This window comes from Rattus norvegicus, chromosome 20, assembly GCF_021556685.1.
Source record: "Rattus norvegicus strain SHRSP/BbbUtx chromosome 20, alternate assembly SHRSP_T2T, whole genome shotgun sequence".
In the NCBI taxonomy this organism is placed as follows: Eukaryota; Metazoa; Chordata; class Mammalia; order Rodentia; family Muridae; genus Rattus; species Rattus norvegicus.
In genome coordinates, this window is record NC_141553.1 from 27,407,824 (window position 1) to 27,423,225 (window position 15,402).

Sequence of the window (15,402 nt, forward strand, 5' to 3'; positions counted from 1 at the left end):
AAAGGACAATTGGAGATGATTGTCTCCTTCCACCAGGGATTGAATTGTTGAGCCATCTTGCAGGCCAGCCAAAATTCTAACAAGAGCAAGGAAGTTCCCACTGGAAATGGCCAATCCAGATGAGACCTCCATTCCTGGAAGACTGACTTGCAGGGCATCTTCACTGGCACAATCTCCTTAGGACCGTCGCAGGTCGGGTGGAACCCTGTACCCACGCTCTGTAGACCGATTAGGTAGCCTAACGCCAAGTTGAGTCGAGTCAGAGCCTCAAGCCACGGGTACTCTTACTCGTTCTTTGACCATCACGCCCTTCCAAGTGTTCCCGGCCGCTAGACTCTGTGGCCATCCAGCCCTGGAACACCCAGAAGCCTCTCTGCCTGCTTGGAGCCAGGAGCAGCACCCACAGCCAAACTTAGAGAAAGCAGGCTTAGGGCCAGGCCGAAGAAGGGGGTGGAACTAAGTGGAGGAAGGAGGAGCTATGACAATTAAGGAGCGGGGCCAAGACCTGTAACGGCCCAATGCTGGAGGGTCCTCGCCAGGCTCCACTTCCAAGCCGCTGCTCCTTGACTTCGCCACGCCCCTTTCCCGGCTCTCCCCCCAGTCTACACTTCACCCCAGCACACGGTCCCACGCCCTCTCAAAATTTCGCCCCGCCCCAGCCCGGTTTTGGAGGTCCTTAGCCACGCCTCCCAGGCTGGCGCTCTTCGGGGCGTGGTCAACGCCGCCATTTGCGGGCCACTACAGGCTAGTGGCCGCGGGCCGCCTCGTCCCGCCCCCTTCCTGCCTAGGACCGGCCCTCAAATCTGCCGCTCGCCGCCGCAGCGAGGGAAGAGGGTGCGGCCACCGCGGCGGGCACTGAGGCACAGACTGACCCGGCGTGGACCGCGGAGATGCTGGGCGTGGCGGCCGGAATGACCAACAGGTACGGGCGCGCGCGCGCTCTGCGACCCGCCGCTGCCCGAGCCTACTCTGGGCCGGGCCGGGCTGGCGGGCGATCTCTGCCTCCCCGCGGCCGTGCGGCCTGCGGCTGGCCAGAGGCCCGGACACGCACCGCCCTAGCCGGAGGCGGGAGAGGCCTTCGTGGTCCGGCTGAGCTGTCCTGTGCGGCCTAGGGGTGTGAGAGCAGATGCTGTCCCAGAGTTTGGATCTTAATGTGAAATACATTCTACGGATTAGAAGAACGAAACAGAGGGTCTTAGGATCACTCATTTGTTGTTAACATTTGTTGTATTAGAAATGAACACGGACGTGTAAAATGTTTATTCGTTGAATAATACGTGATATATTAACATACATAACGCAATTTAATGAAAATAGTATACCCTAAACAGAAAAGTTAAGACGAATAGCCCGTTACATATTTTACAGATCCTGTCCACGTCTGGCTTAATAAAAAAAAGCAGCTGGGTTCTCCTTTTGCATTGTCTGTTGTGATGTGTTTTGAATGAACTATTTAAAGGAAATTTGGTTTTAAATAGATGGACCGCGTGAAGAGAAATATTCGAATAGCTTTCCCAAATAATTGTGGGTATTCTTTATGATAGAGCCAGAAGTTCAAAAGGTGTTTTTTTCTTTTTTAAGGCTAGTTTTGATATGAAACCCGAGCTCACAGTTATATGAAAATTCCTCAGGCTGTCTTGTATTTGAATGGAACTGTTACTCATTGTAATGGGTTTTATCGGCTTACCCTATTAAGGAAGGTTCTGGATGCTAATATATCGTATTAATGTCTTTCAATGACTTTTGTTAACATCATCAAAGCTGTTAAACTCAAGATGCTTCATTTTCCAGCATTGCAATTTTCAGTGGAAATCGTAACTTTTCTCAGTGTCAACAAAATATTGTCAGTTGTCCCCATGATTTAGTTTCAAGGAAATGTCTGCCTAAATGTGAGTCTTAAGTCACCGTGGTTGTCTTTTTGTTGTTCTTGCTGAACAAATCTTACTTCAAGAAAAATGCTTCCAATTCAGTACAGTGCTTAACATAGCATGTGCTTTTCCTTGAGATAGATTACTTTGGTATGTAGCAGAAGCACTGCATGCACACATACCCCTGGGTTCCAGGCACCAAGGAAGAGAAGACCAAGAGTTAAGAGTTTGTATAACCACTGTGCTCAACATGAGCAATTGTATTCACCATGGACATTTTTCACCTGAAAAAGAAAGATGTGTGGAATGTCTAGTTGAGAGGGAATTGGTAATGAGCTGTAAAGAAGAACGGATGTACAGTATAATCTCAGACTACAAGAGAATGATGTCTTTGTAGGACCCTCAAGTATGTTTCTGGTCTGGTGGCTTTCCCTGATCCTGTCTCCTCACCCCAAATCTCACTGTGTAGAATCTCACTCTTTGGCTGCCCTTCAGTTTGTCAGTGATCCTCCTGTCTGTTTTCTTGACCACCATGTGTGCCCTGTCCCCATTTTTATGCATTAAGTACATCCATATTGGTCCATTGCCATTGCCCTCAGACAGCTACAAAAGTGAAGCTGTCGTACACATTGAGCAGATCTTCGTTCCTTGTTCCCCCAGGTCCTGGCAACTACCATTTTTCTCCCTTGTTTTAACTTTTTAGTACCCCAGATAAGTGGAGTTACACAGTCTTCCTTTCATGTGCCATAGATACATAGTATGGATGTACCTGAAAGATATTTGGGGTATTGGCAGGTTTCTTCTAGGAATTAAAAATAAAGTTACTGTGGCTGTTCATGAATAGGTTTTAGTGTGGACATGTTTTACCTTTCTATAAAAAATGTCTAAGCATATGAACTTACCAGATTATATAGTAATTTTTATGTTTAGCTTTTTAAGAAATGAACAAAATGTTTTTCCAGAATGGCTGTATTATTTATTTCATCAAGGACAGACACTTAAAGGAGAAATTCACATTCTTATCCTCTATGTAAAGAATTTGGTAAAACTATCATGGCCTTCCAAGTATTTCTGGTTTTCTTTTTAATGTTATGTATATATATGGGCATGTGCATATACCTACATAGGCCAGAGGATGACCTTGAGTCTGGAGTTACAGGTGGTTGTGAGTTGCTAAGAATAGAACTTGGGTCTCCTGGAAGATTAGTGTTTCTCACCCACTGAGCCATCTCTCTCTCTTCAATCCCCAAAGTATTTCTTGAATGAGAGCTATAGTCTTTTTTATTCTTGGGCAATCTGTTTGTTTGTTTTCTTTCTTTGAGGCAGGATTTTGACTTGGTTCTTAGGACTTATTGACTAAGACTTGAAGAGCAACCCTGGTCCTAAAGTTCCTGTAGGGAAGTTGCATCATGAACAGGGAAACTCTGGTGGCACTTAGTGTCTTTGTAAATTTGCAGTGTCCTTTGTCTGCTTCTGAAGGAGGGAAATAGGCCTGGTGGGATGTTTTGTTTTGAGACTGGGTCTCATAGTCTAGGCCAGCCTTGAACTTGCTATGTAGCCATAGTAACCAAGAACATAAAGTAACCAGGGATCTAAACTAAGGCAGCCAAGGTTGGTTTTGAGTTTCTCATCCTCCTCTTGAATGCTGGAATTAAAGACAGTCTCGCCTGTTTTTCATGGGTTTCTGCAGAGGTCAAACCCATGGTTTTATGTAAGGGAAGCACTGCACCACTGTATTTCTAGCCCTGAAATATCTTAGTTCTTTAACTGCTCTGTGCTTTGCAGTCTTGGAGAAAAAAATCCATCAGGCTTGTGCCCTTACTTATTTATTATGAGACTGCGCTATATTGATTTTAGCATTTGCATTCTCTCCCATTGTGTGAGCCTCCTGGCTCTTCTCCTTGGTAGTTTTTATGTTGCTAAGTGTGGGTACTGAAGTGAGCTATCTCCTTCCTGGGAGGGCGCAGCCTCTCCTTCAGGTGGAGAAACTCAAGCAACCTTAGAAATCCATAGTGTGAGAGAGCAGAGCTTGATTCCACAAGTGTATTTTCAATAGCCCACGTTTGTTCTTCAGACAATCGTGGAAGTACTCCTCAGTTCAGATCATATTCTTGAGTAGGATCACACTAAAATAGCAGGAAAAACATGTCAAACCACTTGTTAACTTTACAGTTCTTACAGCTGCTTGGAGCTATGGCTTCTTAATTCAGGAAGACCATTTACATTGTCTACCAAACTGTTACCTTAATGTGTCCCAGGGGACTCAGAGCTTAATGCCTTAAGCTATTTAAAGCATAATCACACAACCTGTTGTCTTATGCTAAACCTTCTCCAGTGGTGGGTGGTTGTTCTTGATTTTGTGTATAGGTGTTTTGCTTGCATTATGTGTATGGACCCTGTGAATGCAGTGCCTTCAGAGAGCGCTGGGTTCCTAGGAACTGTGAGCCACCATGAGGGTGCTGGAATCTGAGTTTTCTAAGAGAGCCATCTTTCCAATCTCCAGCAGTAGGAATTTTATGCCCCCTCATCCTGATGTTATTTATTTCATTTGACAGCATCAGGTATTTCCATAGTGAAGCTTAGTATGTGTGTGGACACATACATGAGAGGACTATATATTTTTCCTGCTTCCTTTTTCATGTTAAAGTACATTTTAGAGCTTTAATGATTCTACTAACTTTAAAAAATGTGTACGGGTGTGTTGCCTGCTTGTGTGTCTGTGTGTCACATGCTTATAGTACAGAAGAGGGTGTGGCATTACAGTTGGTTGTAAACCACTGTGCTGGGACTCAAACCTAAGTCCTCTGGAAGAGCGGCCAGTGTTTTTAACCCCTGGGGCATCTCTTCAGCCTCTTGCAGACTTTTATCAGAGAAATGGGGACCTAGAGATAGGGCAGGCTCTGAGCAATAAACTCTGAATGGTGCCTTCTGTGAGGGGTGGGGAATTTGGCACTGGAAAATAATGAGTGCTGGCCTGTTAATAAAGTGGAAGGGGCTAGGAAACTGTGTGGTTGCTGTCACAATGTAGTGGACAGTAGGAGAGCCAAGATCCTAGGGACAGCCAGGAGGCTAGAGCTTTTCTAGGATGTTCAAAGGTGAGTAAGATAATATGACATAAAGAACAAAAAATATTAGCCACCTCTGAAGAGAGTTTAGGAAATCTAGGATGGGAACAGGGTTTTGGTTTTGTTCTTTTTTTTTTCATTTCATTTATTATATATAAGTACACTGTAGCTGTCTTCAGATACACCAGAAGAGGGCATCAGATCTCTTTACAGATGGTTGTGAGCCACCATGTAGTTGCTGGGAATTGAACTCAGGACCTCTGGAAGAGCAGTCAGGTGCTCTTTACCACTGAGCCATCTCTCCAGCCCCCTTTGGTTTTGTTCTTTTTTACCTCTCTCTCTCTCTCTCTCTCTCTCTCTCTCTCTCTCTCTCTCTCTCTCTCTCTCTCTCTCTCTGTATTGCTTTTTTTTTTTTTACTAATTTGTTTTTTTTTCGTTTACTTGTTTTTGTATTTTTTTTTTTTTTTTTGGTTCTTTTTTTCGGAGCTGGGGACCGAACCCAGGGCCTTGCGCTTCCTAGGTAAGCGCTCTACCACTGAGCTAAATCCCCAGCCCTTGTTTTTGTATTTTAATGCAAATCAGTCTACTTGCACCTGATGAGATCTAAAATATATGTGAGCCTTTGTCTTTGATATTGAATTTAAATATATTCATATTGTTTGCAAATATTCCTAAAACACTGTTGTGATCCGATACTTCATTGTATTTGAAATATTGGGAAGTCTCTCTTCTTTTTCACTTTTTTTTTTTGAGACAAGTGTCTTATGCAGCCCAGGCTGAGGTCTCCACATAGCAAAGGGGTTTGAGGGAAACCAAATCTTTCAGAAACTTTCCAAAAGCTGTATCCAGTGCTGAGGGTACTCCAGTTATAGCAGATCTGGGCCTGCCTGTGTGGGGCTATAGAAGCTGCACAAGCACAGCAAAGTCCCGTTCAGCCACAGTCATCTGGCATTCATCATGCACTTTGTCTCCAGGAACATGGACGGTTCTGTGTGGGCACTGGTGGGGAAAGCACACTCACAGCACACTAGCAGATATTGTCATCGCTGTGAGCTGTGTAACTGTAGTTAACTCTGGTTTTTGCAGCCTAACAGCAGCAGAGGAATTGAGAAATGAGATTGGGTGCCATTCAATAAAAGTTTCAAGTCTCAGGGAACCATGGAACAGTCTAAAGAGCCTAACATTTATGTTACTGTAACCCTGAACCAGGGAAGAGAACACCTATTATATTAGTGGGCTAAAGACACTAATTAAGAGACGGTTTTTGATTAAGTAGATTTTAAGAAATGAACCAAATATAGGCTTTGTACAAGAAATTCACCTTGTATATATAACAGTATACACAAATTGAAAGTAAAAAGGTGGAAAAAGATATATTATGATAATAGCAATTAAAATAACTTATAAAAGACTATTAATATCAATTATTGAAGTGTTAGGTAAGACAAAGTAAATAACCAGACACTGTAGTCAACATGAGTAGAAGATACCTTATTCTCAGCATGGATTATATATACTCTGGCCTTTAGCATGGTAATGGCCGGGATCCCAGGAACAAATTTAGCATTCACACCTAGACTACTGAAGGAATGACCAAAGGTATAACCAGCATCTATAAACCAACCCAGTGTCAGTGATGTGACCTTGTAAAGGACTGCCCAAAGGTAAGAATAGCCTTTCAGCCTGACCCCTTAAGAACACCCTGATGTGTGACCAGCATTTGTGACTCAGCCCAGGAAAGACTGATAGAACTAGTTAGTATCTGTAAGCAGACCTCACAGAAGATTGCCTAGGGATTCCAGAGTATTTGAGCCTATAAAGGAAAGCCAAGAGATTGGAGACTGGAACCAGCTTACTGGTGAAACTGCACACAAAGTTTATAACTACATCTCTAGTTCACATTTATTCCTTCTTTGTTTAATGACTATATTAATTTGGCAGGCCAACTATATCCCAGACTTTTATTTTATTTTTTCTTCTTTCTCTGTATCTTTTTTCATTTTAAAAACTAAAGCAAAGACCATGGAGTAATACTGCTTACTGACTTGCTCCTCTTGTCTTGCTCAGCTTGCTTTCTTATATATTCTAGGACAGCCTGCCCAGAGAGTGCATTACCCCCGCTAGGCCATGCCCTTCCATATCAATCACAGACATGCCTACAGATCATCTGATGGTAGCATTTTCTCAACTCTCTTCAGATGAGTAGCTTGTGTCAAGTTGGCAAAATAATCAAAGCAATATGTATGGACACAGACATCCTATGGTGCTAGAGTAGAAGTGAGAGGATAGTTTGTGGGAGTCAGTTCTCTCCTTTCATTATATGGGTCCTGGGGAATCAAACCTTTAAGCACTGACCCATGTTGCCACTAAGGCCACCATCACTACCCCTCCTGCTCTTCCTTTTCTCCTCTTCTTTTATGCTTTTTCCTTTTGATAGGCTTTGCCAAAGAGCTAGTCCGAGCTGGTTTATGGAATCTCCATATCTCAGCCTCCTGATATATGAGACTTTTAAGCTATCTGATAGCATATTTTTTTTTTTTTTTTGGTTCTTTTTTTCGGAGCTGGGGACCGAACCCAGGGCCTTGCGCTTCCTAGGTAAGCGCTCTACCACTGAGCTAAATCCCCAGCCCCTGATAGCATATTTTTTAACTTTCCCTCCTTATTTTATTTTATTATAAAGTCTCATGTATCCTATTTTAGCCTCAGATTTGCTGTATAGCTGAGGAGGACATTGAACTCTTGATCCTCCTGCCTCTACCTCCCAAGTGCACTATCACCCTTGGCTTGTACAGAACTGGGGATTGAACCCAGGGCCCTGAATGCTGGGTGAGCAGTGTGCCAACTAGGGTGTGTCCCCAGCTACCACATTCTTTCTGTTCTACCTGTCTTATGCTCTCCTGTCCCTACTGTTTCCCACTCCTCTTTACTCTTACTTGGCTCTGCTTTGTTTCTGCAAACTCACTGCTAATCACAGCCCCTACTTTCCTTTTTCCTCTGCTCGCATCTGTAGTAATAGATTGTTGCATACTGTACTGTTGATTAAATGTTTCTTTACTGCCTAAAAGGACTATGTTTAGTGGTTTGTTTGTTTGTTTTTTTCTCAATTGTTACCTTATTTTCTTAGTGGGACTATTCCTTAACAATGATTGAGTTCAATAACAGTTCTCTGTTCTTGGAGAACATTGGGAATTGAGCTTGGCTTCCCCAACACTGTTGTTGTAAGACATTACATCTGAACTCTACTCTATAACTTAGTCCTTCTTAAATATTGTAAACACTTTTATGGGAGGGGTATTTTAAGGAAAAAAAAATCTAGCAGCCTAACCCCATATATACAAATCTCACTTAAAAACAAAACAGACAAACAAAAACCATAAGAAACCTAAAATCAGGGGTGGGGATTTAGCTCAGTGGTAGAGCGCTTGCCTAGCAAGCGCAAGGCCCTGGGTTCACTCCCCAGCTCCGGAAAAAAGAAAAAAGAAGAAAAAAAAAAAAAAAAAGAAACCTAAAATCCAAAGGAGTATGACTTCTCCAAGAACTGCTAATCTTATGTAATTCCCTGAAATGACACTAAATTAGATGAAATCCCATACAAAAACTTAGAAAGTGTGATAAGTGTATTCAAAGAGAAAAAAGATATTAATAACCCCCTGAGTGGATTCCAAGAAAACAGCTTTTTAAAAAGAGGGGACAATACAGAAAATGAGACTGGACCTCAGTAAAGGGAAACAAGTACTAAAAAACAGTAAAAAAGGCCAACCAAAAATACTGGAAATAATATTTACTAAGTTGAATAAAAACATTATGGAAGCCTCAAGAATAAAATGGAGGATCAGAGGGATGACAGAATATATTGGTTTGAGGGTAAGGTAGAACTGGATGGAATATTCAGGCATGACTGTAGAAGGAGACTTTCCTGCTGAAGATTCAGGGAAACATTTTACTTACAGGAATATGGGTGAGGAGTTACTTACAGGAGCAGAAGTGACTCATAACCACATCGCCAAACCAACCCACCATGGTTAGAAAAACGAGCACAAAGCTAGAAACCTAGAGCACACTGCAAAGCCTGCAGTGTGCTCAAATGGGTTGGAGAGTGTCCCTTCCAAATGACTCAGTTGGTCTAAACCTCTCCTAGGCAGCTTGTCTCTGCTTCCTTCAGGCAGTTGGTTTGTTATCAGTCTTTAGGGAAACATCTTCAGTAAAATCATAGCAGGCAGTTTCACAAACCTAAGGAAAGAAATGTGCATATAGGTATATAGACATTGATTGCTAGCACCAAACAGATGCAAAAAAGAACTTCCTCCCTGTGTTATGTTATAGTTAAAATACTACATATCCAGGACAGTAAAGTTCATTAAAAGCTGGAAGAGAGAAATACAGCAGATTTCTTAACAGAAACTATGGAAGGACTTGGAATGATATATTTCAAGACAGCAGCTGCCAGTTCAACCTACTATATTGCACAAAACTATTTGTCAGCATAGAAAGAGAAAAAATTCACAATAGAAGCATTCTATAGGAATTAAGCTCTGTAGAAGATATTTGTAGAATTCTTCAGACTGAAGAGAACAATAAACACTGAAAAGAATTAATAATAATTAAAGAGGATAGCAAGCAGTATTAAACCAACAAAATAGGAATTAATGAACATCTTTCAATAATTGAATATTAATGGTCTCAATTGCCTAATCAAAAAACCATATAATATGGTAATGTTTCTTTTAAAGCATTATCTGCCTATTTCCATTTGTCAGAAAAGTCCATCTTCTAAAATGATACAGGCCAGTGCCATTGCCCCTAGTTACCTCCTAGAATTTAGAGGTAAGCCCCTATTGCTGGACACCATGTACTTTGGATAAAACTCTCAAAGGATTGAACTGGATCTGACTTCATGAGGACTAGCTTTTACAGTGATGGGAAGTGCTATGCAAGCTGCCAAAGGATAGAAGCAACCATCTAGACCATAAGGACATGTATTAAAAATTGTTATCCCAGTAAACTAGAAAACCCAAAAGTGGATGGATTTTACCGAAGCATATCACCTAGCAAAATTAAAACAAAATGAGACAAAGCAATTCAAATAGATCCATAATGGTACAAAATTGAATATATAATAATAATAATAATAATAATAATAATAATAATAATAATAAATGTTCCAACTACAAAATTCCGGGTCATAGAATTACTGAATTCTATGATACCTTTAAACAGCAAACATTTTTCAAACTAGCCAATAAAACACAAGGAAGAAATGCTACCAGACTCTTTTTACAAAGCCAGTATTATTCTGTTACCAAAACCAGATAAAGATACAACAACAAAAACAAAATTAGGGATTATTCTCTGATGAATATAAATATCTGAACTGAATTCAAGAACATTAAAAAGGTCATCAGCCAAGGTGGGTGTGGTGAAGCACCCCTTTAATCCCATCACTTGGGAGGCAGAGGCCAGTCTAGTCTATAGAGTGAGTTCTAGGACAACCAAGGCTACACAGAGTCTTGGGGTGGGAGTTGTACACGTGATAAGACATGAGTTTGCACCACATAAAACAATGGACTAGCCACACATGTAACCCTAGTGCTATAAGGTGGGGTGGAGATGGGGATCAGTGGAGCTTATAAAACTGGCTGTATGACTCATATCTGTGTCATGAATCATGTGACACATGTCTTTGAAATTGTAACTGGTATACTAGAGTTTGAACCAGCCATTGCAAAATGAGTAAGCAGAATCTTTATACTCCTTAAACCCTTACAATTTGGGAAGCTAAAGGCCTAACATTCCAAAAGATACACTTTCCTCGAGCCTTCTCCAACTAGCCTACCTAGTGATAGAGAATCAACACAGTCAACAGTGATTTCCAAGGTGATCTTGTCCCTCTGGTCAGGTGGCCAGCCCTGAGTCTGGTATGCATGGTGTTGGTGCTCCTCTTCTTCAGCCTCCTGCACTTTCCTCGCACCATGTCTATGTAGACGGGTTTTCCTCAGAGCAAACAGTGGTGTGATGTACTGAATTGCTTATAGTATTGTACAGGCAGATTCCTTTCTACAAGGTGAAGTACAAATGCCCTTTCATATGTAGAATCTGTCTCCTGCTCTCTATCATTACGTCTGAGACTTAGGGCTGGATAGACACCATCTTCTGGCCTCCATGAGCATTTGCATAACATATACTTAGGTAGACAGGAACATACACATAAATACATATAAATCAATTCTGAATTCATTCTAAGATAAACAATGATGAAGTTCATTAAGGATTGTTATATTTTAAAGTTAGATTTAATGTAGATCCTCGTAGTGTTTTGTTTGTTTGTTTTTGTTTTTGTGTTTTGAGATGGTCTCACTCTGTAGCATGTGCTGGCATAGAACTCATTGTGACCGCATCTGGCCTAGATCCTCCTGTCGCAGACTCCCTAGTGCTGATATTACAGATGGGAGCTACCAAACCCAATGTCCAAATCTTGAATAAAGTTTTTTTTTTTTCTCACTCCACAGAATTGTTTAGACTGTACCATGCACACTGACCATAATGTAACTTTGAGTTGGGGAAGTGAGCCACACTATTGCCCAGGCTGATAAGGTGAGCAGGACAGATTTGCCCTTTATCAGCAAAGGGCACAGGTGGACTGTGATGAGAGTGAGGGTGGGGTGGGCATGACTATGTCTTTGTAACCAGAGTTTTAGGACAGAAGCCCAACTCCAGCAGTCTCACAAAGGCAGCTTCAGCCCACCTGTCCCACCTTACCAAGTAATGAATATTGATGAAAAGCAGAGAAAGATTTCAGTCAACATTGGGAAGAGAAGCAAAAGGGGGCCCTGTAGGCCAAGTTCATCTGTGTGTGTAGGGGGGAGGATGTCATGGGCTTTAGTTGAAATAGATTAAAAGTTAGAACACTGTATAATCAAGCTGTTCTGGTCAAGGAGTGGTCTGGTTAATCACTGTGTCCATTCTGGTTCTGCATGGTGCTGAAGGTTAGGGAATCTGTCTGGTTTGAGATGGTTACTGCAGCTCCAGGGCATGTAGCCACACCCATCACAGATATAATTGATTATTTTGGGAGAGTGGTCTGCTCTGTGTGGCCCTGCCATTCCTAGGATCCAAGGTAGTACAAGCTTTCTGATGCTTGACTTATCATCTTTGTATCTTCAGCCTTAAAGGGGATGAGATGGGTTGGGTAGATAATCAGTTCTTGACTGGCTATCATGGCTGTACAAGGTCAGGCTGGAGTCTGAGCAGAGGAGATAGGCACAAATGGAGGCAGAGACGCCTGGCTTCATCCTGCTTTTTGTCTGGTGAGCTTAGGTAAGAAGTCATTTCCTTTTAGCAAAAGCAGCTCCTAAGTGTCTATTATGTCTCTAACACAGACTCAACTTGCTAGCTGGCTCCAAGGTGCTAGGTAGGCACTTCCCTGGGTAGCTACTTTTTCTAAAAAAAACAGAAACAGAGTTTCATAAAAGTGGTATGTGTTAAGCCTGTAATTAACTAATAGGGAACCTTTGGGAATTTCATTTATCTCTTCCCTCTAGCTCAGTTTATTCTTTTCATGTTTCAGAGCCTGTAAATACAGGCTGACCTTACTTAATCTCAGGCTTGAGATAAATACCTGTTGTCCTCATGCACAGTTTTAGAAAAAAAAATCAAATATTCATTCATTGCTTGAGTTTTTCTCATTCGAGGCCTTTTTAAGAATGGTGCCCAGACCATCAGAGCTGCAGGGCATTGCCTGTAATAGAATATTGAGGTTTTTTTTTTAGGGGGGTGTTGGTGATGCTTAGAAGGCTATCAGCGTAGTTCTCATGTTGGAATGTAATATAGACTGGCCCCGTGAAGGGTATAGTCTTTCTTAGACTCTGGAGATGGACTCTTCATTCATCCACTAGATGAGCAGTCTTGTTTGAGGAGTGTAAAGAGTGGTATGTTGGTCAAGTCACAAAGGTGAGGCAGGATAGAAGATTTGAGGATATGGGAAAAGAAAAGGGGTTGGGGATTTAGCTCAGTGGTAGAGCGCTTGCCTAGCAAGCACAAGGCCCTGGGTTTGGTCCCCAGCTCCGAAAAAAAAAAGAAAAGAAAAAAAAAAGAAAGAAAGAAAAGAAAAGAAATCTGATTGGAGTCTCTTACCAGCTGAGAATTAAGAATTGTAGTATAATAAAGTTGGGATAGGATTTCATGCCTTTAATCCCAGGACTCTGAAAGCAGAAGCTGTCAACAATAGTGAGTTCCAGGCTGCTAGAGCTACATAGTAGACCCTCTTCCAGAGAAAAAACATTCTAGTATAATTAAGAATATTTGCTGTTAGGGCTGGGGATTTAGCTCAGTGGTAGAGCGCTTACCTAGGAAGCGCAAGGCCCTGGGTTCGGTCCCCAGCTCCGAAAAAAAGAACCAAAAAAAAAAAAAAAAAAAAAGAATATTTGCTGTTAAGATTGCCAACATAGGGATACTATTCCCTTTAAAAAGATCTTTTTGTTATTTATTTTATGTATATGGGCTTTTTGCCTGCATGTATATCTGTACTATGTGCATGCCTGGTGTCCAAGGAGGCCAGAAGAGGAATCTTCTGGGACTAGAATACGAAAGGTTGTGAGCTACCATGAGGATACTAGGAATTGAACATGGGTCCTGTGAAAGAGCAGCCAGTGGTCTTAACTGCTTAGCCATCTCTCCAGCCCAAGATAATATTTCCTTTAAATAGAGGTATTTCATGCTAAAATAGCAATGAAACATGTTTAAGGTCTAAGATTATATGATTTTCAAGTATAACCTTACTCTTTATACACACAGACAATATAGAAAAAAATATTGAAAAAAATATTAACTTCCCCTGTAACCCTTATGACGTAGGTTTTACCTTATTAGCTATAATCCTATGTGGCTCAGGAACCACCTTTTGATTTCACTTAGGTTCCTTAGCAGAGATTTAAGGTGTAAGGTCAGAATCCACCAAAAGCAGTATGTATGCTACTATAAAGCACTCGAGATACTGTTCTCTTGGGTAGCTTCCTTTCTTTCTGTGTGAGTTGCTTTGGTCATGGTGTTTTATCACAGCAAAAGTAAGCAGGACACGTTTTATATTAGTCACAGAACTGAGATCCTGGGAGATTGAGGCTTAGGCTGCAAGGCTTCTATTTTCCTTTTTAAAGCTGAATACTATACAGGGAGGTATATAAGTGCTTCTGTTGTCTCTGGCACTCTACTGTCTGCTGTCTCTTGTCCTGGTTGTAAACAACAGAAAACAACTTCCGTAACATAAGCTAAGAAAGGGACTTAGTAAAAAGCTGTAGGTGAGGACAGAAGAAAGACAGGGATCTTAGTGGCCTCTTCAGGTTGTTTCTTCTTGAGTCAGCTCCAGCTGTGCTTCCTGCTTCTTACTTGACCTAAGATTCCCATATTGGGAGCAGAGAGGTCTGTCTAACCTTATTTGGACATGTATGTGCTCATCCTTGGTCTCTGAAGTCAGGGCTTTCCTCCTCCTATTTATTAAACTTTCTCCCATTTGTTTGTTTTCCAGTGTTAGAGATTGAACCTGGGGGTCCTGTGACTTGCAGGGAAGTAATCTACCTCTGGTCTGTATTCCAGCTCTCAGGGTTTCCATATTCACTCTTTCCTAGGGAGAAACAGGGAAATGGATTACAAAAAATAATTGACCACTACAAGGATCTCACCTAATTTGTGACTGATCCTTTAACAAGGAAGCTGGGGTCTTAGAGTATCATTTGGTGGTAAGATGTGTGCTTAGCTTACACAAGGCCTTAGTTAGGTTCAATACCAAGCATCTCACACACACACCATTAGTTGAAGAAGCTATGACTCACTAGGGTATACCCCATCTATTATCTTATAGGAGTTTTTACAAGTTACTATTGTTGTGTATGTGCATATGTGCATGATATGTTTTTGGATGTGCATAGCATGGTTCATGCTCAGAGGTCAGAGGACAGCTTTGCAGAGCTGGTTCTCTTTTTTTCCACTTTTAGTTAGATTCTGGGGATCAAACTCAGGTTGCCAGGTTTGTGCAGCAAGTATCTTTACCCACTATGCCCTCTCACTCATCCTTAGAGTTTTAAGAGTGTTAAAGAAAATAACAAAGAAGACAGGCATTGTGGTGCTTTTCTGTAATCCTATCCCTGAAGAAACTGAAGCAGGAGGATCATGCGTTAAAGGCTAACCTGGGTTCTTTAGAGAGTTCAAAGGTATTTTGGATTGCATGAAGAAGCCGTGTCTTGGGAGTGGAACACAGACAGAGTGGTGGAAAGATGGAAGGAAAGAATTTTTCAGTCAAGTAGAGCTACAGTAGGACTTCAGGGGTGTTGTCCATGTGAGGCTGAAAAAGTATAGTCTGAAAGAAACAGAATAGTCAGGCTATTTAAGTTTATGTGATAAAAATTAGAAGAGACATCAGTTGCTAGGTGAGGTGGTATATAACTGCAATCCAGGAATCTGGGAGAATAAGTAAGGAGGAG

The 15,402-nt window shown here is 41.6% G+C and overlaps 1 protein-coding gene across 2 annotated transcripts in view; it reads left to right on the forward strand.

The window, feature by feature from the left end:
- Positions 1-825: 825 nt before the first annotated feature.
- The window catches only part of Lims1 (LIM zinc finger domain containing 1), a 108,633-nt gene continuing 94,056 nt past the window's right edge, over positions 826-15,402 (forward strand). Inside the window, exon 1 of one of the 2 annotated variants that reach the window (XM_087598225.1) lies at positions 826-922. In XM_087598225.1, the coding sequence (XP_087454351.1) occupies positions 891-922 (32 nt within the window). In that variant the 5' untranslated portion in view covers positions 826-890. 2 annotated transcript variants of the gene reach the window in all.